This window comes from Caenorhabditis elegans, chromosome II (assembly GCF_000002985.6).
Source record: "Caenorhabditis elegans chromosome II".
Classification (NCBI taxonomy): Eukaryota; Metazoa; Nematoda; class Chromadorea; order Rhabditida; family Rhabditidae; genus Caenorhabditis; species Caenorhabditis elegans.
This window is the reverse complement of record NC_003280.10, coordinates 5,575,604-5,596,533: the sequence shown is the minus strand read 5'-3', so window position 1 is coordinate 5,596,533 and position 20,930 is coordinate 5,575,604. Positions and strand designations below refer to the sequence as shown.

Genomic DNA, 20,930 nt, shown 5'->3' with positions numbered 1-20,930 from the left:
GAAATGACAAATTCTTCCAGATAAAAACCATCGGTTATTAACCATAAGTTTTTAAAAATGGGTAAAGGAATTTTGTAATTATTAATAATTTTTTTTGCACAAAAAAAAAAGACACAACAAGTCAGGAAGTAAATAACACAACAAAACAACGGGATGAAGTAAAATAACAGAATTTGTAATCAAATGACAACAATTTTATTTAGCAACGTATCGATTCTCATCCTCAGCCAATGCTTCTAGGGAACTTGCGGCTTTTTCTTTGGTCATAATCTGAAAAATTGTCGAATTATTTTATTTTAACAATTTTGGAAATGATAAACCCATAATTCAGCGTTTTGTGGAAAAACTCACCATAATTACAGGAAGCCCCTGTTTTATTTGATATCCTGGCATGCTAAGCACCGATTTGAAATCATTCCATTCGTACACTTCCATCAAATATTCATCATATTCATCCGATACGAAGAACCGAACATTCTCAAAATTGAATTTGTGCTCCGGATCCCACTGAGCTGGTGAATTTAACACTTCTTTTAACAATTCTCCGACGGTTGTTAATTCATTTGTCTCGGTAAGAACATCAGTTTGACCAGCTTCGGGATATTGTAGAAGGATCGGCCATACAAGATTTAGATCATCATCGAATTTGACACATTCATGCTGAAATGTAGAAAATTAGAGAAACTCAAAGTTTCAGAATAAATTAAACTTACTGAATGCATCAACGGAAGGGATACGGTAAGTCTCGCCATATCCATGAGTTCGGGACGATCAAACGGAACGCGGGGACATAAATTCAAATTCCGTTCCTTGAGTGCATCTAATAGTTGTTTCTTCGATTCTGTCTCTTTTCTTTCTTCGGCTCTTGATTTTCTTTTATCTCTTTCTTCTTTCAATGACAGTTCAACTGATTTTACTCGAAGTGTTTCCAATTGATCTATGAATTTTTTCTCATCATCAGTAAGATCCGCTGTAAAATAAAATTGTGAAAATTTAACTTTTTTTTAAATCAAAATTGAACATACGAGTGTCAGAAGTTTCTTTCGTGAATGCGAAAATCTTTTTGCTGCTTTCAATCCAATTCAGCGCGTCTTTTGCATATTCCAATTCCAGAAGACATTCGGCTCCTCGAATTACACCTTTCAGATGAGTTGGATCAAACTTCCGTCCCATCGAGCAGTCTTTAATTGCAGATCGAAGATTACCGAGATGTTTTTGAGCTGCGGCTCGGTTGAAATAGAGCACAGCGTTCAATTTCCTATCAGGTGAATTTTCTTTGATGCCTGTAAATTTCTAACTTTAGTATAAAATTTTCTGGATTTCTTATTCAGAGATACCATTAGAATAGCAATCAGTCGCCCATCTATACTTCTTAAATTTGAAATGTTTGTTTCCTTCCTCTTTGTGATGTTCTGCATTCATTTGCTTATCCTCGTCGTCTTCTTTATCGTATTTCATAGACTGAATATTTGTACGTATTAATTCGATATTATTATCCATTTACTTGCCTGTAAAGCTTCAATAGTGTCCTGATATTTTCCATCCGTGGGCATTTCTGTCATGAATGCAGGATGTTGATCAATCTCTTTGCACCAGTCATCGAAATCAAACGGTTTTCGTTCTTCTTTCTTATCAGACTGAAAATGTAAGATTTAATGTCACGATTGCAGAGATTTAAATATGAAATTACTTTTCTCGCAGCCATTTCTTCCATGAACTGATCTAGGTCGTCATCAAGTTTCTTCGCAAGGGCTGCTCGCTCTGACTCAGTGAATTTCTTCTTCTGGGGAAGATCCATTGGTGAATATTGATGATTCATTCTGAAAATTAACGTTTAAAATAAATATAAAACAAAGAGTAACCGAAAAGAATGCAGTTAAAACTTTATTTTCAGAAATTTTAGGAAATAAAAAAGAATGAGACGACACCAGTTTTAGGAATGCGATCTTGTGGAAAGCGGGTGTATGAACAAAAAACAACGCAAAAGAGTATATTTTTTTAGTTGTAAAATCTTTCAAGTTTAGCTTTTTGGCTTCAAAAAAAGTTTATTAATTGATCAATTACCCTAATCATAGTAAACAATTGTTTTTTTAAAGAAACATTGTTCTCAGGTTTTGCATTCTTCTAAAGTGAGTGGTCTCGACACACGCGCAAGTGCGCTCCGCTGAGAAAAATTACATTCAAAATTTATTTTTGTGTTTTTTTATTCATTTTTATTTTTCAACAATCTTTTCTTTTTCTCCTATTGTAAGACATTTTGCATAAAATATTATTTCAATATTTTTATAATTTAATGGAAATCTCCAATAAAAGAAGCCTTCTCTGCCATCAGCGGCAACAAAATTTCTCAAAATCTAGTTTTAAATATGAATAAATTTATAATTTAAATAGTAGATGCTAGAAACGTAATGAATTTCAGAAGAAAAAAATTTTAAATCTGTATGTTTTAAAATCTTATCAAATCCCAAATTTTGAATCATATTTTATAAGTATAAAATATAATTATAACTCTTAGTTGCATTTTTGAAACTGCCCAAAATATATATATAGTTCTCAAATTAATCCAATTTCTTATATCTTCATTGAATTCAACAAAATCGATTTCTTCTCCTTTTTAATAAAATTCAATTCTTCTTTTCTTTGTTAGTAACTTGTTCATTTTCTTTGTATAATAACCAATGCAATACTGCCCTACTGCAAACAAATTCAAACACAAGACAGTCAATGTGACTGAACAATTGGCACGCTGCCAAACCCCGCCAAAGTCTCTGCGTCACCTTCATTTCCCTACTGTTTCCTATTCTTTCTCAGGGCCAAGTGCATCATCATTCTGTGTGGGAGAGATCGGGAAGGGACACTCTCTGCGACTCGTGTTTATTTCTTCTCCCAGCAGCCCAACCCAATTGCATGTCACATTTTTCACATCATTACTCGACATCTTATCACCTAATCGATAAATTCTTAGAACTCTCCTTTTATTTTCGTACAGTACCCGAATTCCTCTATTTCTTATTTACCTCTATTCTCTTGCTTTCCGAGCAGCTGAGCCAACTTTCGTTTGTATTTATCTAGCCACACAGCACGAACACAATCGTTTTTTTATTGCAGGCGCTACGGAATGTGCTAGTAGAGGCAGAACCATATAATAGTAATAAAAAAAATGAGAGAAGACCACTCCCCACGTCGTAACAATACAATTGAAAATACTTTGACAGAAGTGAGTTGTTCATTTTAAAATGTTTGAAAATCTGAAAATAATATATTTTAATTTCAGTTGCTACCCAATCGACTTTATTTCGGTTGCTTTCCCAATCCTGATGCTATCGACAAATCAGATAAATCAGTAAAGAAAACTTGCTTCATCAATATCAACAACAAGTTTCATTACGAACCTTTTTACGAGGATTTTGGTCCATGGAATCTTTCAGTTCTCTATCGATTATGTGTCCAAGTAGGCAAACTGCTAGAGGTGAGCTCATTCCAAGATTGATGATAGATTAGATAACACACTCGTTTAGGTCGAAGAAAAGCGAAGCCGACGAGTGGTGCTTTTTTGTCAGGATGATGGGACAGGGCAATATGACAAAATACGAGTAAATACTGCCTATGTACTCGGAGCATATCTGGTAAGTTAATGACAGAAATGTATATTTTCTAAAAATTCTTGATCTCTAAAATAATGAAAATGTATTTCAGATAATCTATCAAGGATTCTCTGCCGACGATGCATATTTGAAAGTGTCTTCCGGAGAAACTGTAAAATTTGTTGGATTCCGTGATGCCTCTATGGGATCACCTCAATATCTTCTCCATTTGCATGATGTTTTGCGAGGAATCGAAAAAGCATTGAAATTTGGATGGCTCGACTTCTCAGACTTTGACTATGAGGAATATGAGTTTTATGAGCGCGTTGAGAATGGAGATTTCAATTGGATTATCCCAGGAAAAATTCTAAGTTTCTGCGGGCCTCATAATGAAAGCCGCGAGGAGAACGGGTATCCGTATCATGCTCCAGATGTTTATTTCGACTACTTCCGTGAGAACAAAGTTTCAACAATTGTTCGGTTGAATGCAAAAAACTATGATGCTTCGAAGTTCACAAAAGCCGGATTTGATCATGTTGACTTATTCTTCATAGATGGAAGTACACCTTCTGATGAAATCATGCTGAAATTTATAAAAGTTGTTGATAATACAAAAGGAGGAGTCGCTGTTCACTGCAAAGCAGGTCTCGGGAGAACTGGGACTTTGATCGCTTGTTGGATGATGAAAGAGTATGGATTGACTGCTGGAGAGTGTATGGGTTGGCTACGTGTATGTCGACCTGGCTCAGTTATCGGACCACAACAACCTTATCTCATTGAGAAACAAAAGTTCTGTTGGTCACTGTCCCAATCAAATGGTGTTCATCTTACTCAAAACAAAGAAGAAAAAAGAAATGTACGACGTCTTGTTAATCAAGTGGATGATATAAATTTAGGAGAAGAAAGGATATCTCCGAAAAGTCGAGAAAACACTCGTCCAAATATCCTTCGAAGGCGTGTGCAAGTTCAAAATGGAAGGTCAACTGCTCCAGTAACAATAGCCCCTGCTGGAACATCCGAATCTAGAAGATCCACTAAACCATCTCGTGTCGTCGATGAGACTGCTCTAGACGATCAAGGAAGATCACAAGGCGACCGACTTCTACAATTGAAAGCCAAGCATCAACACGAATCAGAGACAACAAGTCCCAACAGTTCCTCGAGTCGGAGATTTGTCAAAAGTTCAACACCACAAATGACTGTTCCGAGCCAAGCATATTTGAATCGAAATCGTGAACCAATTATTGTCACACCGTCAAAAAATGGAACATCATCTGGAACGAGTAGCCGTCAGTTAAAAACAACACCAAATGGAAATGTTGCTTATCGAACTAGAAATTCATCAGGAAATACCACGTCAACTCTTACTAGAACTGTAAGTTATAAACAAACTTGGTATATTAAAAATGAGCTCTCATTCAACGCCAGAAAGTTTTAGTTTAGCCATAAACAAAACAGTTTCAGGGAAACGAGAGCTACAGATTCCACAACTCGTTGTTCTACGAGGTATAACTCTCACTCATTGTGTGCTCAAACCATTTTCTTTTTTCCCAAACAATTTGCTTTCAGTTTAAACGTGGTGTGAAATATTTTAGAGTTGCTTTATTCCTAATCCCTCATCATACCATTGTTTTAGATTACCATAATCAATTGAGATATTACTCAGATGCAAAATTCTGTGGTTTTTGCGGCAAAAATATCGTGCCCGGTCTCGACACGACAATTTTTTTAAATGCAAAAGAGCATGCGCCTTTAATAGAGTACTGTAATTTCAATCTCACGCTGCTGCGGAATTTCGTCGATTTTTCCGCAATAACGAACATTTAAAATTACAGTACTCTTTACGCCGTTGTGCGCACGCCTTTGTGCCGAAACCGGGTACCGTATTTTCTGAGCAAAAATTTCAATTTTCTGCGCCTTTGTAATATTCAATATTTTCATTAATTTATTTTTCTTTTTTTTCAGCCAGCATCTGCTGTATTCCCGTCAATGGCATCTCGAAGAAGTGAGACCACACGATACTTGTCACCGACTACACCAATAAAACCAATGTCCCCTTCATATACCGATGGAACCAGCCCCCGCTATAAGGCGAGACTCCGATCTGAAAATCCAATTGGAAGTACCACATCTACTCCATTCAGCCTTCAACCACAGGTGAGTAATTGGGGAAACTAAATTAGATAGATACATTGAAATTAAATCTTCTCAAAATTCTGCATGATAATTTATTTGGTTAATTCTTCCCACTTGCATGCTCCTTCTTAAAAGGACCATAATCACATCCCCGTTATTTATTTTAAATATCGTGACGTGGCAGTGTTGTATCTCGTTGCAGTTTGGTCTTGTTCGAGTGCCTCCTGATTCACCGCATAGTATAATGGCTCATCGTCCACCACCGACAACGTCGTCTCGAGCTCCACTTTCTCCACATAACTATTCAACAACTCAAGGATATTCGACATCGTCTCGTGGATTATACGGAGACAAGAAACCATTGGCACGTGGATCGGTTTCCACTTCAACATTACCGTCAATGTATATGACAAGAAGTTGTGAGCGGAAATGATGAATGTACACACTACCGTATCCCTACTCCTCTCACATTGCTACTCTCAATTCATTCAATCATTTTGTTGCCTTTTCTATCATCTTATCCGAGCCTACGGTACAGACAGTTTTTTATTTCGGGTGAACTTTGAAACTTTCTGAACTATATAAATTCAAGGCTGTTCCTGTAAATACCAAAAATTGAAGAATTTCTGTACAACGAACAAGATAGCTGCTCTTGCTCTAAAAATCAAATCTCGATATTGTCTACTAAAACCGTGCTCTTTTTTATTACACATTCTGTATGCTTTTCTTAGTTTGTCACGTGTGCTCATGTTGCTCCTTTTACATTTTGCTCTTGTTAATTGTCGTACTACATTCCATTTTATAGCATCTAACCTTCCTATTTGAATTTTGAACAGATTTAATAAACCTCTTTTTAAAAAAATCTATTCTTTCTTCATCGTTCCAGATAACCAAATGCTCTTTGACTGCTGAAAGCAAGCCACCAAAGCGGATACTCTCAATGCCAGGGACTTCTAAATCTACGTCCTCTCTCAAAAAAATTCAAGTCTCCCGACCAAGACCGTATCCATCAACAGGGGTTCGTGTAGAGCTATGTGCCAATGGGAAAAGCTATGATATTAGACCAAGGAAAGAAGCTCACGTTATTCCTGGAGCTGGTCTCGCAGCGAATACAGAAGCTCTTTTAGGGGTATGTAAACTTGTGAACACTTTGAGTTAGAACTTCATCAAGAAATATTAAGGCTCAATTTTTTACAGAAAAGAAGAAAAACTGCCTCGTAATTCGTAAGAACGACATCGAAATCAGATAAACTCTCAACTTCTCATAATTTTTCAAATTTCATAATATTCACTAGTTCTCAAACTTTTATCCTATTTCTAAAATACAGCTCCCAGCAAGCGATTGACATTTTACCTTGTCTAGTCCTTTCTCCGATAATAATGCCATAATATTACATCTGCCTTTACAAACCTTAGCTTTCAAACTTGTCGATCGAACGACTTTTGTATTCATGAATTAATCATTGTATGTATATTCAAAAAACTGTATCATAGTGCATGCCAACTGACGCAGGCGTCGAAAAATTTTATGTATTATTGATGGTTTCATTGCTTTATTCACTTTATTCATTGGAAAATTGTAAAATTATTGCTTGATTATAAATCCTAATAAATCTCGAAAAAAGTGTGCGGCGATATTGCAGTGGGCGGAGTTTCAGAATATTCAGTTTTAAATTTTGATATAATTTTTCTCTTTTGATTTCCGAAAATTGAGCGTTTTCTTTTAAATTCTATTTTTCAGATGCTAGAAAATAATAAATAAATATTTTTATAATTTTTTAATGTACAAAATTTATGTTTCAGAAATGTCTGAAAATGGCGCAGTGGAGGTAGAAATTACAACATCGTATGTCGAAGATAGGAAAGCCGCGGAACAAATGTAATATTCTGAGTATTCGGTCATAAAAATTTAAATCTAAAATTTCAGAGATCCCTCGTCAACACCACCAGAACCAAAAAGACGTTTCGTGCTGGTTTCTCGAAAAATTGTCTCAAAAGAGGTACCATCTGCCGGCCCTACGTGCAGCAATGATCCACGATTGAATTATGCGAGTACTAGAAAGCTTCCGATCAAAATGTATTTAAAAAAGCGTTGAATATTGACTTTGAAAACTTTTTTTCCAGCAGCCATCGTTTGTGCCAGATTTGCCGAACCATTAAACCTATTGCTGATATTTCGATGATGACCGATGAAAATGAAAAGCTATTCATTCTTTTGGCAGCAATCTTTCAGAGGAAACTGTTCGTGGAAGAGTGCACTCGTATCTACAAACAACCAGCCGTATATACATGCAGTTCCCATTATTCGGAGGCGTCGACAGCGATTTTGAATATGTTCGGTGTGGGCGGCGCTTTAAGAATATTCCGAGCCCGTCCGAGAAAAGTGTCTCAAGTCGAAAAGTTCGCGAGTCATTTGATGGGAAAACAGTTTGAGGAGGATAAGCTTATTCATTCAGCTTACATGTTTGTTCTAAACCATCCAGAAGCCGGGGTGAGTTGTTTAGAAAATTGATTCTAGTGAAAAATATGAAAATATTACAGGCTGTGACCGGTCCAATAATAAAAGAAGAGGATATTCCATTTGAAGAGACTGTCGAGTGTTCATCCACGACTGCTGTGAATGGAATTTTACCTAAATGTTTCCGACAGCCGAGAAAACAGAAACTTGAAGAAGATTCGTGTTCATCTTCAATTCTTCGAATTATCAAGAAAACCACACCCAGTCTTCCAAATAGATCATATACAATGATTAACCAAAACATGGAACATCCACTACAATGCTGCTACTGCTTGGAAGTGTACGAAAAGCGATACATGACGCAAGTTCCAAAAACCGAGCAACGAATTGCCAGATGGGTGGCAATATTAGGAGAACAATTCCGTATACGTCTTCGAATGAAACCTGCAAATTACATGTGTCGAAAACATTTCCCGCAAGCGGATTTCAGTTCTCGTGGACGACTTCTTAAAACAGCTGTTCCAAATGTTGTTTCCCAGGAGAAAGTACTGGCATTCAAGCTTGAAGGAAACACGTTCGTTGAAGTCAAAGAAGACAATACGAATATCAAAATGGAAAAGGGAACGGACTCGGAAATAGATATAGAAAATTAGAGCCAAGCTCGCATTGTTTTGTTGTTATTTGTTTTTAGATTCTCGTGTTTTGTTTTTTTGTAATAAACTTTATTTTCAGATTTTCATAACATATTGGGGGTACAGTTAGATACAAAATATAAGTAGTCAAATTCCACTTATTTTCGGAACTGATAAAATCTATTGACTTCCTTGAATGAATCCTCCAGCGTAGATCTTTCCATCCTCTTCAACAGCGTCAGCGGCCTTGAGCATAGTTCCAGCAGCATAAACATCTCTGTTGACAGTGAACTGGCAAACTTGCTCAACTTGAGCGAATTGTTTGACAGATGGAGTAGTCCAGCATCCGAACGCGCGGAAATCAGCAAAACTGGCCGGGGTCTCTCCATTGACACCACCTCCAAGGACATTCCAGTACCAGAGGAGAACATCATTTCCAATGCTGCTCCATCCGTTGGTGATCTGGTTCCAGTCGTAGTAGGAAGTGTAGATTCCGACAGTCATTCCATATTGCTGTAAATTATATGAATTTTGATATGAAATTTGTTGCAGAAGTATGAACTAATCGGTTCAGTTTAAAAACGTCTTAACCCAAAGGTCTTATCAGATTAATCAATGTTTTAGACTATAATACGAATCATTCGAGTTTTCGTATTTGAATGTATTTCAATTCCTTGAGCAAAAAATCAAGCTTCTACAGGAAACTTACTCTAGCTCTTGACACAATACTGTTGATAAAGTTGACATTGTTATTAGCATTGCTTGGCCAGTTGGTTGGAGAAGTGACCTGGATCCATACAGATCTGATTGTTATTCCTCTTGCAGTCAATCCTTGGTAGATCTCATCCAATTGTTGGTATCCTTGCTTGCTTGAAGCCGGCTGTGGAGTCATGTAGATCTCTGTTCCGAGTCCAGCGTTATACGCATTCTGAATAGTATTGCAGGAGTTGGTGTCGAAGGATCCTTGTCCAGCTGGGTTGTATGCACTGGAAATTCGATTTAATTGTTATGGAGTTTTAGAAAATGTTCATCAAATTATGAACGTTTGGAATCGAAAAATGAATTAATCAGAAACGAAAGCAGGCAAATGTTTGCCCAAGTTTGGCCAAAAATATTAAAAAGGTTCTGAAGTGACAATACATGACCAGAACTTGTTCTGGTTTAGCTCAAGTTTAATTCAACTGTTGACAATATCTTTACACTTGGGCCAACCTTGGGCAAAAAAAGATTCAACTTTTTTTTATAAATAACAATTTATAGATAGGTAAATCATAAAATCTTTTTCAATTCTTACCGGACAAAGACTGCCGAATAACCAGCTTGTTTGAGGCACTGAAGCTGGCTCAATGAAACTGGAACAGACAAATCAACAGCGAAAGCATATGAAGCCAAATTTGGTGGAACTCGTGGAGCAGCCTCAGCAATGACTTCTCTGAATTTGACTGGAAGAGATGAGTCAACGAATGGAAGGACCTTGACGGAGACTGAAGCCGAATGGCAAAGTACTGCCAGTACTGACAAAAGAGCCACTGATTTGAGAAGCATTCTAGAAAATGTTCAACTTGAATGAGTTAAGAGAAAATTATTAACAAAAAGAACAAAGAATAAGAAACCAAATTTTATAAAAATCAAATACTAAACCGAAATGTTGAAGAAACTGGAGTGGTTATCATGATTTATAGTCTTTATCAAAGAGCTGGCAAGTACCGCTTGTCCATCTGAATTTATAATTTCGGAAAACATTATCATGATATCACACTCTGTTATCAGTAACTGTGTACACACTTTTATGTCATTAATGTCGATGAAAAGAACATCACAAATTATGTGGAATACCGGTAATTGAGCGTGGGCGTTTTGATGATTTTTTCTAGGTTCAAATTCTCGTAAATGACAATTTGTTGTCTTTTATTAAATTGATAGTTCATAAGTGAACACAATTTTTTTCTGACTAACAGATAGTGGTAAGATTTTCAAAGCGATTATGCATATGTTTTACGTTCAACTTTGACCATAACAGCGAAGAAAATTGAAAGTTCTTGAAAACTAGAACTGTAAAATGTATGATATTCTCCTTCAGCACTATACCAATTCTTTTATACAAAAATCCCATTTGCAGCTGAATAAACATTCTCCTTCTTGTTCCATAATTTTTCCCATTTCACTATATTTTTACCGTTTAACATGTCTGTTTAAACTGTACTAACATCCAACGATAGCCCCTGTGAGCAATCCAATTGTTTAAAAATCATTAATCTATTTTTAATGTGAATTCAATTAGTCGAGATTTGTCTTTGGATGGAATAAAAACGAAGATGACGAGTTTAAGAAGTGATGTCATTTCCAGAGGAACAGAGAGTAAAGAATTCGAATTGTTGAAACAGCTGAAATTGTAGATCCATTTCGAGATCAATTTAGTATTTGATAATGAAAAGTGACGTGTCTGTCTATTCATTGAACAAATAACAAAAACGATAAATTTTAGTCCTGAAGCCAATTATTGGTATTTTCTAAAAACTTTGAAGATTTTTGATCCATTATTAATTTCAACTAATTCTTGGCCAAATTGTTGAATTCTTCAGTTAACGTATATTTACTTAACTTTAAAGTGGCTTCAATTATATCCAGGGACCTCTTTAGGCTCTCCTACCTACATTGGGTTTTCAGTATTTTAGTTTCCATCCGTACTTGCCTGCCACATGTCTACCTTCATGCCTGTCGTCGATGTTCTGTATTTCTTTCGTGATCCTACTGCCCGCCTGCCTGTCTATGTGCCTACCGCCTATTTCATTACTTTTAATATTATGCCACATTTTGATGTTCCAGATATCATATAGCTTGTTCTATATCCAATGTTCCTTTGAAAATTGAAAAATCAGAAATTCAATGATATCGTAAAAAAACGAATATATATTCTTTTTTAGCTTCTTCCTGTATTTACTTATGTTTTTTCCTTCTGAATACACACACATTTCTCTCTCACTTTATTATCATAAATCATCATAAAAAAATCATTGGTGACGTCAAAGTTTACATTTTTGGAGGTGCTGTGAAGAATTGTTGAAAGTCGAAGTTCTCGGTGTGATATGAAGACTTTGGAGGTTGTCGTTCAGCGATTTGATGCCAAGTGAAAGCGGATGTACGATGGAAAAACTGAAATGATAATTTGTGTAAATAAATAATATATTCAAAAAAAACTAACGCTCAACTCGACGAAAGCACTTTGAATTTCTCCGAGATGCAATATTTTGGCATTCACATACTTTTCCTTGATGAACTTCGAAATCGCTTGAGCACTTTCATCGCGAACACTTTGGGTTTCCGGCTTCTGTTGTTTGACAACCTTCAGCAGATCTCTCTTCATATCCACATACTGAAAAGTGAAACTTTATGGTTACATTTATGAAAAACTTCTGAAGAAACTAGAGCTTTGAATATTGATTCCTGATAACAAACCTTTGGATATTGACCGTAAAGAAACTTTTTGACTCTTTTGAGATGCTTGGGCCCTCGAGTCTGCAAGTTTCTTTCAGCTGATGCCAGAACGACCGCATTCTTTGCAATTGCATCGTTCATTGCTGGTTGCAACTTTGTGTCCGTTTTCCAGTTGTTTTGAGTCAACTGTACTTCCTTGTTCAGCTTCTCCGCTGCCGTTTGTCCTTTCTCGCTTACAATGTTCTAAAATATGTGTGGTTGAGCAAAGTAATTAAAGTAGAATGTATATTACTTCCATATCAACCGTCCCGTTTCCACGTCTCATCAGATTTACGAGTGTTGTGAAGATTTGTTCAAGAGCAATCTGAAATTTAGCAAGGTTTTATGAGTCTCATTGGAACACTTTTGTTTGAAAAACAAAAGTTAGAAAATAATGTGAAAGTAAATTCGCACTCAAACCTTGTATTCTTCCATCAAACGTGCACTCTTCGTAAGGTCTGCGTCAAGTTGGAGAGCAGTAATCTCGGATTCGTCTTTTCTGAAATGTTTTTGTATTAAAGTGAAATCTGATCTCGCATTGCGTGCCCAAAACTAATCGAAACAAAAAATATGAATTGTGTATTTAGTGAAACAATTCATTTCAAGCCTCTCGTGTGTGGAATGAAAATCTCTGGTCAAGTAGTTTTAATGAACTAGAATGATAGAGTATCCAAAAACTGCAAGGATACCCGTTTCTCTACCACGTCAAATACTTGTACGAGTGGAATTCATTTCATAATATTTCTATAATCTAGCACATGCCAGAAAGACGGTTTCCTTTCCAACAAACATCTAAGAGTTTCGAGTAAAATACATACGGAAGGGAGAAGTTTTTCAGCTTTCCCTCGCGAATACTTTTTTTTGATCGAGACGATCGTTCTTCTGCTTTAACAACCGATGGCTTCATGGTTTTCACATTTCCTCGAGAACTCTTCACATCTCTTCTTGCAGTCTTATTATTCTTTTCCTTTCTTTCAGCCTTCGATAAATCTGATGGCTTCGGCGGAGATTTGATGTCCTTCTCAAGACACTTTGCCTTTTGTTTTGGCCCCGCCGGCACAACTTCGTTCTCTGAATCCTTCTTCTCCGGTGAGTGCTCATCAGGACTTGTCATTTTTGTTCTAGAAAACATGGCCATTTTCTCTCAAAAAACCCTGTGATTAGCTTACCTGACTCCAGGAAATCTGAATATCGATTTCTAATTTGTTAGCAATAAATTGAATCTCGTGGATAAACGTAAAAGAGGATATACATCATTATCCGGAACAACACGTTCATAAATTATTCAAGAATTATTTAATGCAAAAAGTAATTCATAAATGTAAGAAAACATATCAAGTTACAACTTTCTTCAAGTAGTCAAGTGCCAGGTGGCCCACCTTGCTGTAAACACCCAAAGGTGATACTTTTGACTTCATTCCTCTTTTTATTGGAAAGATTTTTGATCATTGACAATACATATAAAAATTAACTACCTCTAATGTTTAAGATTTTTTGAAAACTGTCTTGTTTGAAGACTGAAACCATTTACATACCATTAGTATTGCATCCCCATTGCTTTTAACCCACACATTATAATTTGGCTTTTGTTCCTACTTAAATGGCTCTCTTTGGACTGGAAAAATACAAAAAAAAATTATCGAGATTGTATATTTGGTAATTGTAGTTTTAGTGTTAAAATGTGGTCTATGACTTTTAAAAGGACAACAAAGTACTTGAATATAACTCTTGAAAAGTATAAGAACCCATTCTCTCCTACCTTCTCATTTTGGTCTAATGATCCTTTGTTTTGCTAGTCTTTTAATTTATTTGAATCGCGTGAAATCCAATTTTCTAGACGATGAAACCGGGATTCAAGGATTTGCGTGCAGTTGGATATCAAACTGATGTTCCTTACGTGTCACTATCCAATTATTGTTGGTCATTCAATTGCCCAAAACCAGGAGCGGAAGTTGAATTTTTAAATATGACTTTTCAACTAATGAATTCAACTGCAACAATTGTACAAATTGATGCGGATATTGAGCAGTCAATTGATATGGTAGTTTTGTACCAGTTTTATATTTTTATATCTTTTGTATTAGGTTAGCAATGGATCTGCTGATATCACACTTGTCTCAGCTCGTCAAACATTGGATCGAATGAAAAAGGTGACCAGTTTATATTTAAAAAAAAGTTAACTCACATTTAAATTTACAGGTTGATTTCACTACTCCGATTGGATTTGTATATTATGGATATTTAGTCAGAGAGATACCTGAACTTGCAGTTGCCGACTATATAATGAGGCTATTTGATTATGATGTTAGGTTTCAGAAATTTAAAATTTGAAATTATAAAAATAACTTTTTTAGACTCTTGCAATTTTGATCAGTTTCGGGTTGATTATTGGAGCTTTACTGTATCTCTACACTTGGATTTTTGGCTTAAGAGTTAGATCACTTTTGGATTGGATGTTTATTAGTTGTTCGGGTGAGTTTTAAAATTTTAAGTTTATTTGAAAACATGACCATATGAATGAAATTGGCACCGTTAAAATCGATGTTTAATTTTTGGCAATTTTACCAAAAAAAGTTTCTGAAAAAAATCAAACTTATAATCAAATTTTCATTTTAGTTTTTAGATTTTTCCAAATTAGAAAATAGGAACAATTTTCAAAGTAAAAATTATACTAGAGAATATTAGAAAAACATTTTCAGAATTTACAGTTGAAAACAGAAATTTATCGGAGAGCATTGGAAAACATATATTTAAAACATATATCTCTATCGATAGATTTAAATAAAAAGTATGTATGTTTGTTTCAGGTATAATTCATCAATTCATGTTTCGAATCTCATCACCAATTTGTGCTCTAGTTTTAATTGGGTTTTGGCTTTTGTGCTGTTTAGTCATTATCACTTATTATGAAGCAAAACTTAAAAGTTTTCTTCTACTATCTCACCATAGAGGAACAATATTCAATACATTAGATGGTGTCCTGGAAGCTGCTGAACACAAAGGTTGGACTCTTGTAATACAAGAAAGAGGATATACTCCATATCTCTACTGTAATCCTTCGCAGTGTGCAAGATTGGATAGACTGAAATCGAGGTTCCGCTTTATTTCTTTGAGCCTTACAGATTGTAGCTTTTTGTTTAGAATAAACTTCATTGGAGCTGATGACGATGCAAACTTACTGTTAGGACAAGACAAACACGTTGGTTTCTCTGCATTGGCTAGTGATCTCGCTGAAACTGACATCACATATTTTGATTACCACTCCAAAATTTTATTTGTAAGAGACAAAATAATGGCTCCCGAATATTTGGCATACGCTGTGAATAAGTGAGTTAAAAATAAAGTCACCCATAGGCTTTCTTTCGAAATGTGTCCAAAAAATTTAAACTTGGTTTAGAAGTTTGCAAGACTTGGGCAAACATTTGATATAACTTGGGCAATATGCGTTTAATTGGCCGCTTCTTATTTGATTCAAGAACACAAGAACGATTCTGATTAAAGATTGGCATGTCTTACCAAAAATTGGGCCAAGTTTGGTCCAAGTTCTAAATCAAGTTGAATCTGTTTTTGAGCCAAACTTGCTTCAAACTCCAATTACTTTTTAGGAAAATAATTTGAATTTCAGAAACGTGAAAGGCCTCCGTGAGAAGTTTAATAGAGCTGTTGCCTACACTAAAAGTGGGTATGGAACTGTAAGATCTCGATATATAGCTTCATTTCCGTCGTATAATTCTGTGACTTCTCAAAGTCAAACTGTAAATTATCCTTTGAAAATTTTAAAACTTTCAAGTTTCTCATTTAGATAACCGTGCTACAAACTAGTCATTTCATTCAACTTTACAAATTTTGTTTTATCTTCTACGGAATCGCTATAATAGTATTTATTCTTGGTATGCTAACTCATGGATTGAAAAAAGAAATACACTGAAATTTTCAGAAATTATATTTCATCGTATGACGAAGAACTTTACATTTTTTGGACATAGCTACAACTATCATTTATCTGGATTCGAATGGAGATTTGCACGACCTAAATGGATACATTTTCCACGAAGAAACACAGTAATTCTACCATTATCAAAATCTTATAGTCCTGACAATGAGAGACGGGTTACTGTTTGCTAAAATTTCAAAAGAAGTCAATTGAAATTGAAGAAAGTATTGTTTTGTGCTTTTTCTTAAATTATTTTATTAAGCACTTTCTGAAGGTATTTCTTGGGCGGATACCAAGCGAGTATTATAACTTTTTTTAAAACATTCACTGCAAGTAAAATAAACATATTTGGATGGCAAAGTTTTCATTTGAAATAATACCAAAAAAAAACTAAATACTGTTTGTCGATGTGTTGAAATAATATTTAGATGGCAAATTTCAAAGAGGTAATACTTGAAAACAATTTGGCAAAGAAGCTTCGAAAACACAATAAATATTACTAAAAGTTCGTTGATTCGCAATTTGTACAGACATAGGTTGTGGAATGAAGTGTTTTTTGGCTCTTCTCCACCACGGTTTCGATTCGTTGCTTACTGTAAATATTATAATAATTCTATTATTCATTAAAGAAATCTCAAAACAAACCAATTTAGCTTGACGCTCAACCCATCCATCTATGGCAGATCCGATCTTTTGCTCATCTTCAGTCTCCTCATCATCTCCCTCATTTTTCTGTTGCTTGCGAGCCTTGAGTGGCATGGCAACTGCAGCAGCGGGCCAATTAGCGGTCATTCTTGCTACATCTGGCCAGTTGGCTGGAACTGGTGGAACGTAGTTGTAGAATGGAGTAGCTGGACGCCAGGCCGCTCCATAGGTGGACCCTGAAATGTTTAGAATTTTGGCTTCACTAATGTCGATTTCTTATGTATTTCTACAAGGTTCAGGTTGCACCCGGAAGAAATGAACAAATATTGACTGCCCCCGGAAGTCTCTCCTAGAAAATGTGGTCAGGTTTTGTTGACTATTGCCGCGTGTGCTTCACATTTCTATTCACACCTTTTCGGAGTGTTTCGTGTAAAGTTACAACACGTTGCAGGTTTTTAAAATCCCATTCTTTTTTTGGAACTTACAGATTGGGCAACAGAAATATGGTCCAATATCAACAGAGTTGGTGGCATAGCAATAAGATTGTGGTGGGCATTGTGGCCATGGTCTCTTTGGATCACATTCAATTGGAAGGGATGGTCCTCCTGGGCATTGTCCAACTGGTGCAACAACTGGAGCAACTGGAGCAACAATAGCTGGCTGTTGAAGCATTGGGCGGACCATTGGTGCAGCAACTGGAACTGGAGCAAAAGCTGGAGCTGCGGCAACTGGTACTGGAGCGAATGCCGGTCGGACGAGGGCTGGAGCAGCAGCTACTGGAAGAGCTGGAGCTGCGAAGAACAGAGGGTTACGTGGAACTTGAGCCGCTCCAGCGAGTGGAGCAATGTATTGACGACGTTTGCTGCTTTTGCCTTCTTCTGAAAATAAAAATATGGATAATATGAGGAAGTTATTATTTTGAGTTAGACTAATCGTATTTTGATTTGCAAATTTCGAGTAAATCTAGGCTTAACAACGGATTTTATCTGAAATTGAATCTATATTTCTATGTTTCTAAAATTCACGAAATAAAATAAACGAATTCTAAATTGAATCTTAGTACTTTTTATTCCAAAAATAGTGAAAACATTTTTTAAAGATAAATAACCTCTAGAAGAGAATGTGGGAGTTCCAACAAAAAAAGAGTCTCAAAATATTTTTGATTGGTATATTTGGATTTCAGAGAAAACCAATGTAAACTTTAAAAATCCTAGCCAAAAAAACTTTAAAAAATGCATAACTTACCAGTGGAAGGCGCAGCAAAAGTCATCGCAATTAAAAGCGATGTCGTCAGTATTTTTCCAAACATTTTGGATTGTTTCGATGGGTTGGAAAAAGCGAGAAGCTTGATGAGTATTTGTTGCCATTCATTTCACTTTTATACTCCATTGCTCGCCGAGTTCCGTCGTTTTCCGCCGACGCACCGCCTTTCTACCGCCTCCCTCCGTTTTTTGCTCGCATCGCCTTGCGGAGATTTTCCGGGGCACGGGAGGATGAAAAGTTACGTGTGAAGTGTCAAATTCAGGTTTTTTGACAGTTCTTCCCATGTGCACCGAGTTTTTAATGGATTGTCTGTCTATAATGTATTGAATTGAAAGGAATGTCAAAGGTTGCATGAGTCATTTGATGTGAAGCTAGTTTGAATTAACAATGTACATATACTTGAAATAGTGAACACTTGGAACACATTGATCTAAAATTATGATGGAGCCGTAGATTGTGATGACTCATTTCTTATTTTTACTGGAAAACAATCAAACGATGATTCGAAGATTCGGAAAAAGCTTTCTGTCGCACTTTAGGTCATTCATTTCACGTTTCGCCGAGATGTGAAGAATTTACTGAAAACTACCAATACTTTCCTATTTTTAAAGATTTATAGTTATTTAATGGAATAAACTTCATGGAATAATGTCTAGTTGTTGCAAAAATTAGCACTCTGAAGCTCCTCTACTGACATTAGTTAGGTCTTGAAGCGATACACTCTTTGCACCTTTAAAGAGGTAGGCGAAGATGATAGTATTTTGACCGTTTTTTTGACAATGTTTAAACTTTTAGCTCAACTAATATAATTAGTCGTTTGATTTCAAATTGCCTACTAGAAAATGAATTATATTGCAAAGGAGAAATAATTAGTATTATTCAAAAGTAATTATACAAAAATATCGAGTTATTTAAATCAATTTAAATGATCACGTGTTCCTTTTCAATTTCAATGAATTTTAATTTGTAAATAAACATTTTAATTTATTTCTCCATAAAGGTTTCCTGCAAAGCGTTCATGCACCTTCCGTCTCTCAACTCTGCACACTCCGCCGTTCTCCTTCCTGCCTGAATACTCGCACATTCTGGTTATTTTTCTTTTTCGTAATGGCCTATTGGGATCACTTTTTCGTCCGGTCCTATGGTGTAGTGGTTATCACGTCTGCTTTACACGCAGAAGATCGCCGGTTCGAACCCGGCTAGGACCTACGGTTTTGCAAAGTTTTAGAGCTCAGATTCAAAACAATACTGAAATCTGACAACGAAATTTATGAGCTCTGAAATTCGGGTTATTTTCCAATTGATTGATTTTTACCAGCTACTCTTCAATATATCAACTTTTGGCTAACATTTACACAGGTTTAGCGACGTTACATATACCGTATATCCTCTATTAGTTTTGCACCCCTTTCTCAACTTTGACAGCTCATATCTCATTTTGTTTTGAACATATAAATAATTAACAAACTACATACTATAGAAAAACATCTAAAAAATATTTTATCAGTTGACAACTTTTCTATAGAACAAACGACTACTGAGATATGAGCTGCCAAAGTTGAGCAAAGTTGTGCATAACTAATAGAGGATATACGGTATGCTACATACATTTACATACCGTAATTTCTCTATAAGTATTGCAACCCATTGTTCAACTTTGACAGCGTAACCCTCAGCTGTTGTCTTTTCTGTTCGAAAATTACAACTGACAAAATATTTGTAGAGTCACTCTTTTCGGTGACTCATTTGCAGTGACGTTTCTTCTTCTTTTCATTGTTCTCAGATTCCTCACAAATACTCTATTCATTCAACAGTTTTTTACATTCCAATTTCATCATAACCATCATCAACGTTCCCAAGCAAAATGTCTTGTGCTCTTTTTCAATCAATTTTTTCATTCAAAAATTTCCAGTGTCCTTTCTTGTGTGTCAGGCTACTTACGGACACCGTCTCGGCTTGACCAAACAATCCACGTGAGCACTGAAGAAAATTTGAGAGAATGGTCAATTCAGAACAATAGATTTGTTCGGTCGGGTGCGACATGGCAAAGGATGGCAGCAAAAAATGGGTTCTTTGGCAGAGTACAACAGCCTATCGCGCGGGAGAGGGACGAGAAAAAGTGTCTGGAGGAATGTTGAACAAACTATGAACGACTGATTTATGTGTACATTTCATACGATAAAAAATGAGGATAAATGTTGCGTTAAATATTTGTGTTCTGATGGAGATGGAGAGAATATGAATTGAATCAAAAAATACAAAGATCGTTCTCACCCCCATTCACACCGTGCTCTCAAGTGCAAGCATGTTGGAGTTTGCAAAACTTTAGCTCTGCTATCTGAAATGTTTGAAAAATATGGCGGTAAATTATTCGTGCACAAGTCGATAAAAACGTAGATCAATCAGCAAATTCCGTTTCACTGTAAGATTTTTTGCAAAAGTTCCTAATTATTTTTTTTTAAAGATTCACTCCAGTAATTGGAACAATACTCGTAGCCTATAGTAAGTAACCTAACAAACAGGTTTGACAGTAACCTAAAACTTTAAAGCTACCGTCATAGACTCCAAACTACAAATACTACAAGCTATGGACATGCGGGAATATCCGGAAAAGGGAGTGATCATATGTACTGTTTTGAATATATACGTATCTTTAAAGTTTCCATAATTATATTTTTCCACAATCCGATAATCTTTAGACTTTTTCATCCAATTTCTTTTGTTGATATACTACAACAAACACTTATCCATTCAATATTTGCGTTCACATAAATATATTTTTTTCGGAGCAAAAATCCCAACCG

At 35.8% G+C, this 20,930-nt stretch overlaps 6 protein-coding genes, 4 non-coding genes and 1 pseudogene across 16 annotated transcripts; 6 read left to right on the top strand and 5 right to left on the bottom strand.

The window, feature by feature from the left end:
• Nucleotides 1–57: 57 nt before the first annotated feature.
• On the bottom strand, nucleotides 58–1,820 carry ttc-4 (Cns1/TTC4 wheel domain-containing protein). The gene is made up of 7 exons (NM_062686.7): nucleotides 1,691–1,820; nucleotides 1,509–1,637; nucleotides 1,338–1,461; nucleotides 1,026–1,283; nucleotides 714–970; nucleotides 352–660; nucleotides 58–270 (listed from the first exon to the last, which is right to left on the bottom strand). Exons 1-7 carry the CDS (start codon nucleotides 1,796–1,798, stop codon nucleotides 196–198), a joined length of 1,260 nt encoding a protein of 419 aa, NP_495087.1. The 5' UTR covers nucleotides 1,799–1,820; the 3' UTR covers nucleotides 58–195.
• Nucleotides 1,821–3,106: 1,286 nt separating this feature from the next.
• Nucleotides 3,107–7,496, top strand: cdc-14 (Tyrosine-protein phosphatase cdc-14). 6 transcript variants are annotated; one of them, NM_001026798.8, is made up of 8 exons: nucleotides 3,107–3,217; nucleotides 3,275–3,469; nucleotides 3,519–3,626; nucleotides 3,697–4,959; nucleotides 5,049–5,090; nucleotides 5,550–5,741; nucleotides 6,607–6,849; nucleotides 6,918–7,496. In NM_001026798.8, exons 1-8 carry the CDS (start codon nucleotides 3,161–3,163, stop codon nucleotides 6,939–6,941), a joined length of 2,124 nt encoding a protein of 707 aa, NP_001021969.1. In that variant the 5' UTR covers nucleotides 3,107–3,160; the 3' UTR covers nucleotides 6,942–7,496. The 6 variants fall into 6 exon arrangements, with proteins under 6 accessions (NP_001021969.1, NP_001300510.1, NP_001368512.1 ...); NM_001313581.4 differs by having other exon boundaries at nucleotides 6,607–7,308; NM_001381423.2 differs by lacking the exons at nucleotides 6,607–6,849; nucleotides 6,918–7,496 and adding an exon at nucleotides 5,923–6,569.
• On the top strand, nucleotides 6,744–8,920 carry C17G10.13 (THAP-type domain-containing protein). The gene is made up of 5 exons (NM_001313579.4): nucleotides 6,744–6,849; nucleotides 7,524–7,599; nucleotides 7,648–7,797; nucleotides 7,845–8,211; nucleotides 8,262–8,920. Exons 2-5 carry the CDS (start codon nucleotides 7,526–7,528, stop codon nucleotides 8,829–8,831), a joined length of 1,161 nt encoding a protein of 386 aa, NP_001300508.1. The 5' UTR covers nucleotides 6,744–6,849; nucleotides 7,524–7,525; the 3' UTR covers nucleotides 8,832–8,920.
• lys-8 (LYSozyme) lies at nucleotides 8,883–10,356 on the bottom strand. The gene is made up of 3 exons (NM_062682.6): nucleotides 10,105–10,356; nucleotides 9,520–9,796; nucleotides 8,883–9,323 (listed from the first exon to the last, which is right to left on the bottom strand). Exons 1-3 carry the CDS (start codon nucleotides 10,353–10,355, stop codon nucleotides 8,991–8,993), a joined length of 861 nt encoding a protein of 286 aa, NP_495083.1. The 5' UTR covers nucleotide 10,356; the 3' UTR covers nucleotides 8,883–8,990.
• Nucleotides 10,357–10,409: 53 nt separating this feature from the next.
• Nucleotides 10,410–10,556, top strand: C17G10.12. Its single transcript, NR_051083.1, has one exon. It is a non-coding gene; the product is annotated as an Unclassified non-coding RNA C17G10.12 (non-coding RNA).
• A 1,223-nt stretch (nucleotides 10,557–11,779) lies between these two features.
• On the bottom strand, nucleotides 11,780–13,498 carry C17G10.3 (annotated as a pseudogene). The gene is made up of 7 exons: nucleotides 13,454–13,498; nucleotides 13,103–13,405; nucleotides 12,705–12,783; nucleotides 12,538–12,609; nucleotides 12,267–12,488; nucleotides 12,013–12,183; nucleotides 11,780–11,963 (listed from the first exon to the last, which is right to left on the bottom strand). Coding segments are annotated over exons 1-7 (1,076 nt in total).
• Nucleotides 13,499–14,124: 626 nt separating this feature from the next.
• On the top strand, nucleotides 14,125–16,409 carry T25E4.2 (uncharacterized protein; the record flags this gene model as incomplete). Its single annotated transcript, NM_001377802.1, has 9 exons — nucleotides 14,125–14,325; nucleotides 14,369–14,434; nucleotides 14,484–14,588; nucleotides 14,639–14,756; nucleotides 15,092–15,377; nucleotides 15,426–15,611; nucleotides 15,910–16,039; nucleotides 16,087–16,174; nucleotides 16,222–16,409. The coding sequence occupies 9 exons, from the start codon at nucleotides 14,125–14,127 to the stop codon at nucleotides 16,407–16,409; spliced, it is 1,368 nt and encodes a 455-aa protein (NP_001364710.1).
• A 159-nt stretch (nucleotides 16,410–16,568) lies between these two features.
• T25E4.1 (uncharacterized protein) lies at nucleotides 16,569–18,199 on the bottom strand. The gene is made up of 4 exons (NM_062679.5): nucleotides 18,109–18,199; nucleotides 17,349–17,741; nucleotides 16,864–17,099; nucleotides 16,569–16,811 (listed from the first exon to the last, which is right to left on the bottom strand). The coding sequence occupies exons 1-4, from the start codon at nucleotides 18,170–18,172 to the stop codon at nucleotides 16,809–16,811; spliced, it is 696 nt and encodes a 231-aa protein (NP_495080.1). The 5' UTR covers nucleotides 18,173–18,199; the 3' UTR covers nucleotides 16,569–16,808.
• Nucleotides 18,200–18,264: 65 nt separating this feature from the next.
• On the top strand, nucleotides 18,265–18,402 carry T25E4.4. The gene has a single exon (NR_051082.1). It is a non-coding gene; the product is annotated as an Unclassified non-coding RNA T25E4.4 (non-coding RNA).
• Nucleotides 18,403–19,260: 858 nt separating this feature from the next.
• On the bottom strand, nucleotides 19,261–19,352 carry T25E4.3. The gene has a single exon (NR_051081.1). It is a non-coding gene; the product is annotated as an Unclassified non-coding RNA T25E4.3 (non-coding RNA).
• T25E4.t1 lies at nucleotides 19,262–19,334 on the top strand. Its single transcript has one exon. It is a non-coding gene; the product is annotated as a tRNA-Val (tRNA).
• Nucleotides 19,353–20,930: the final 1,578 nt, after the last annotated feature.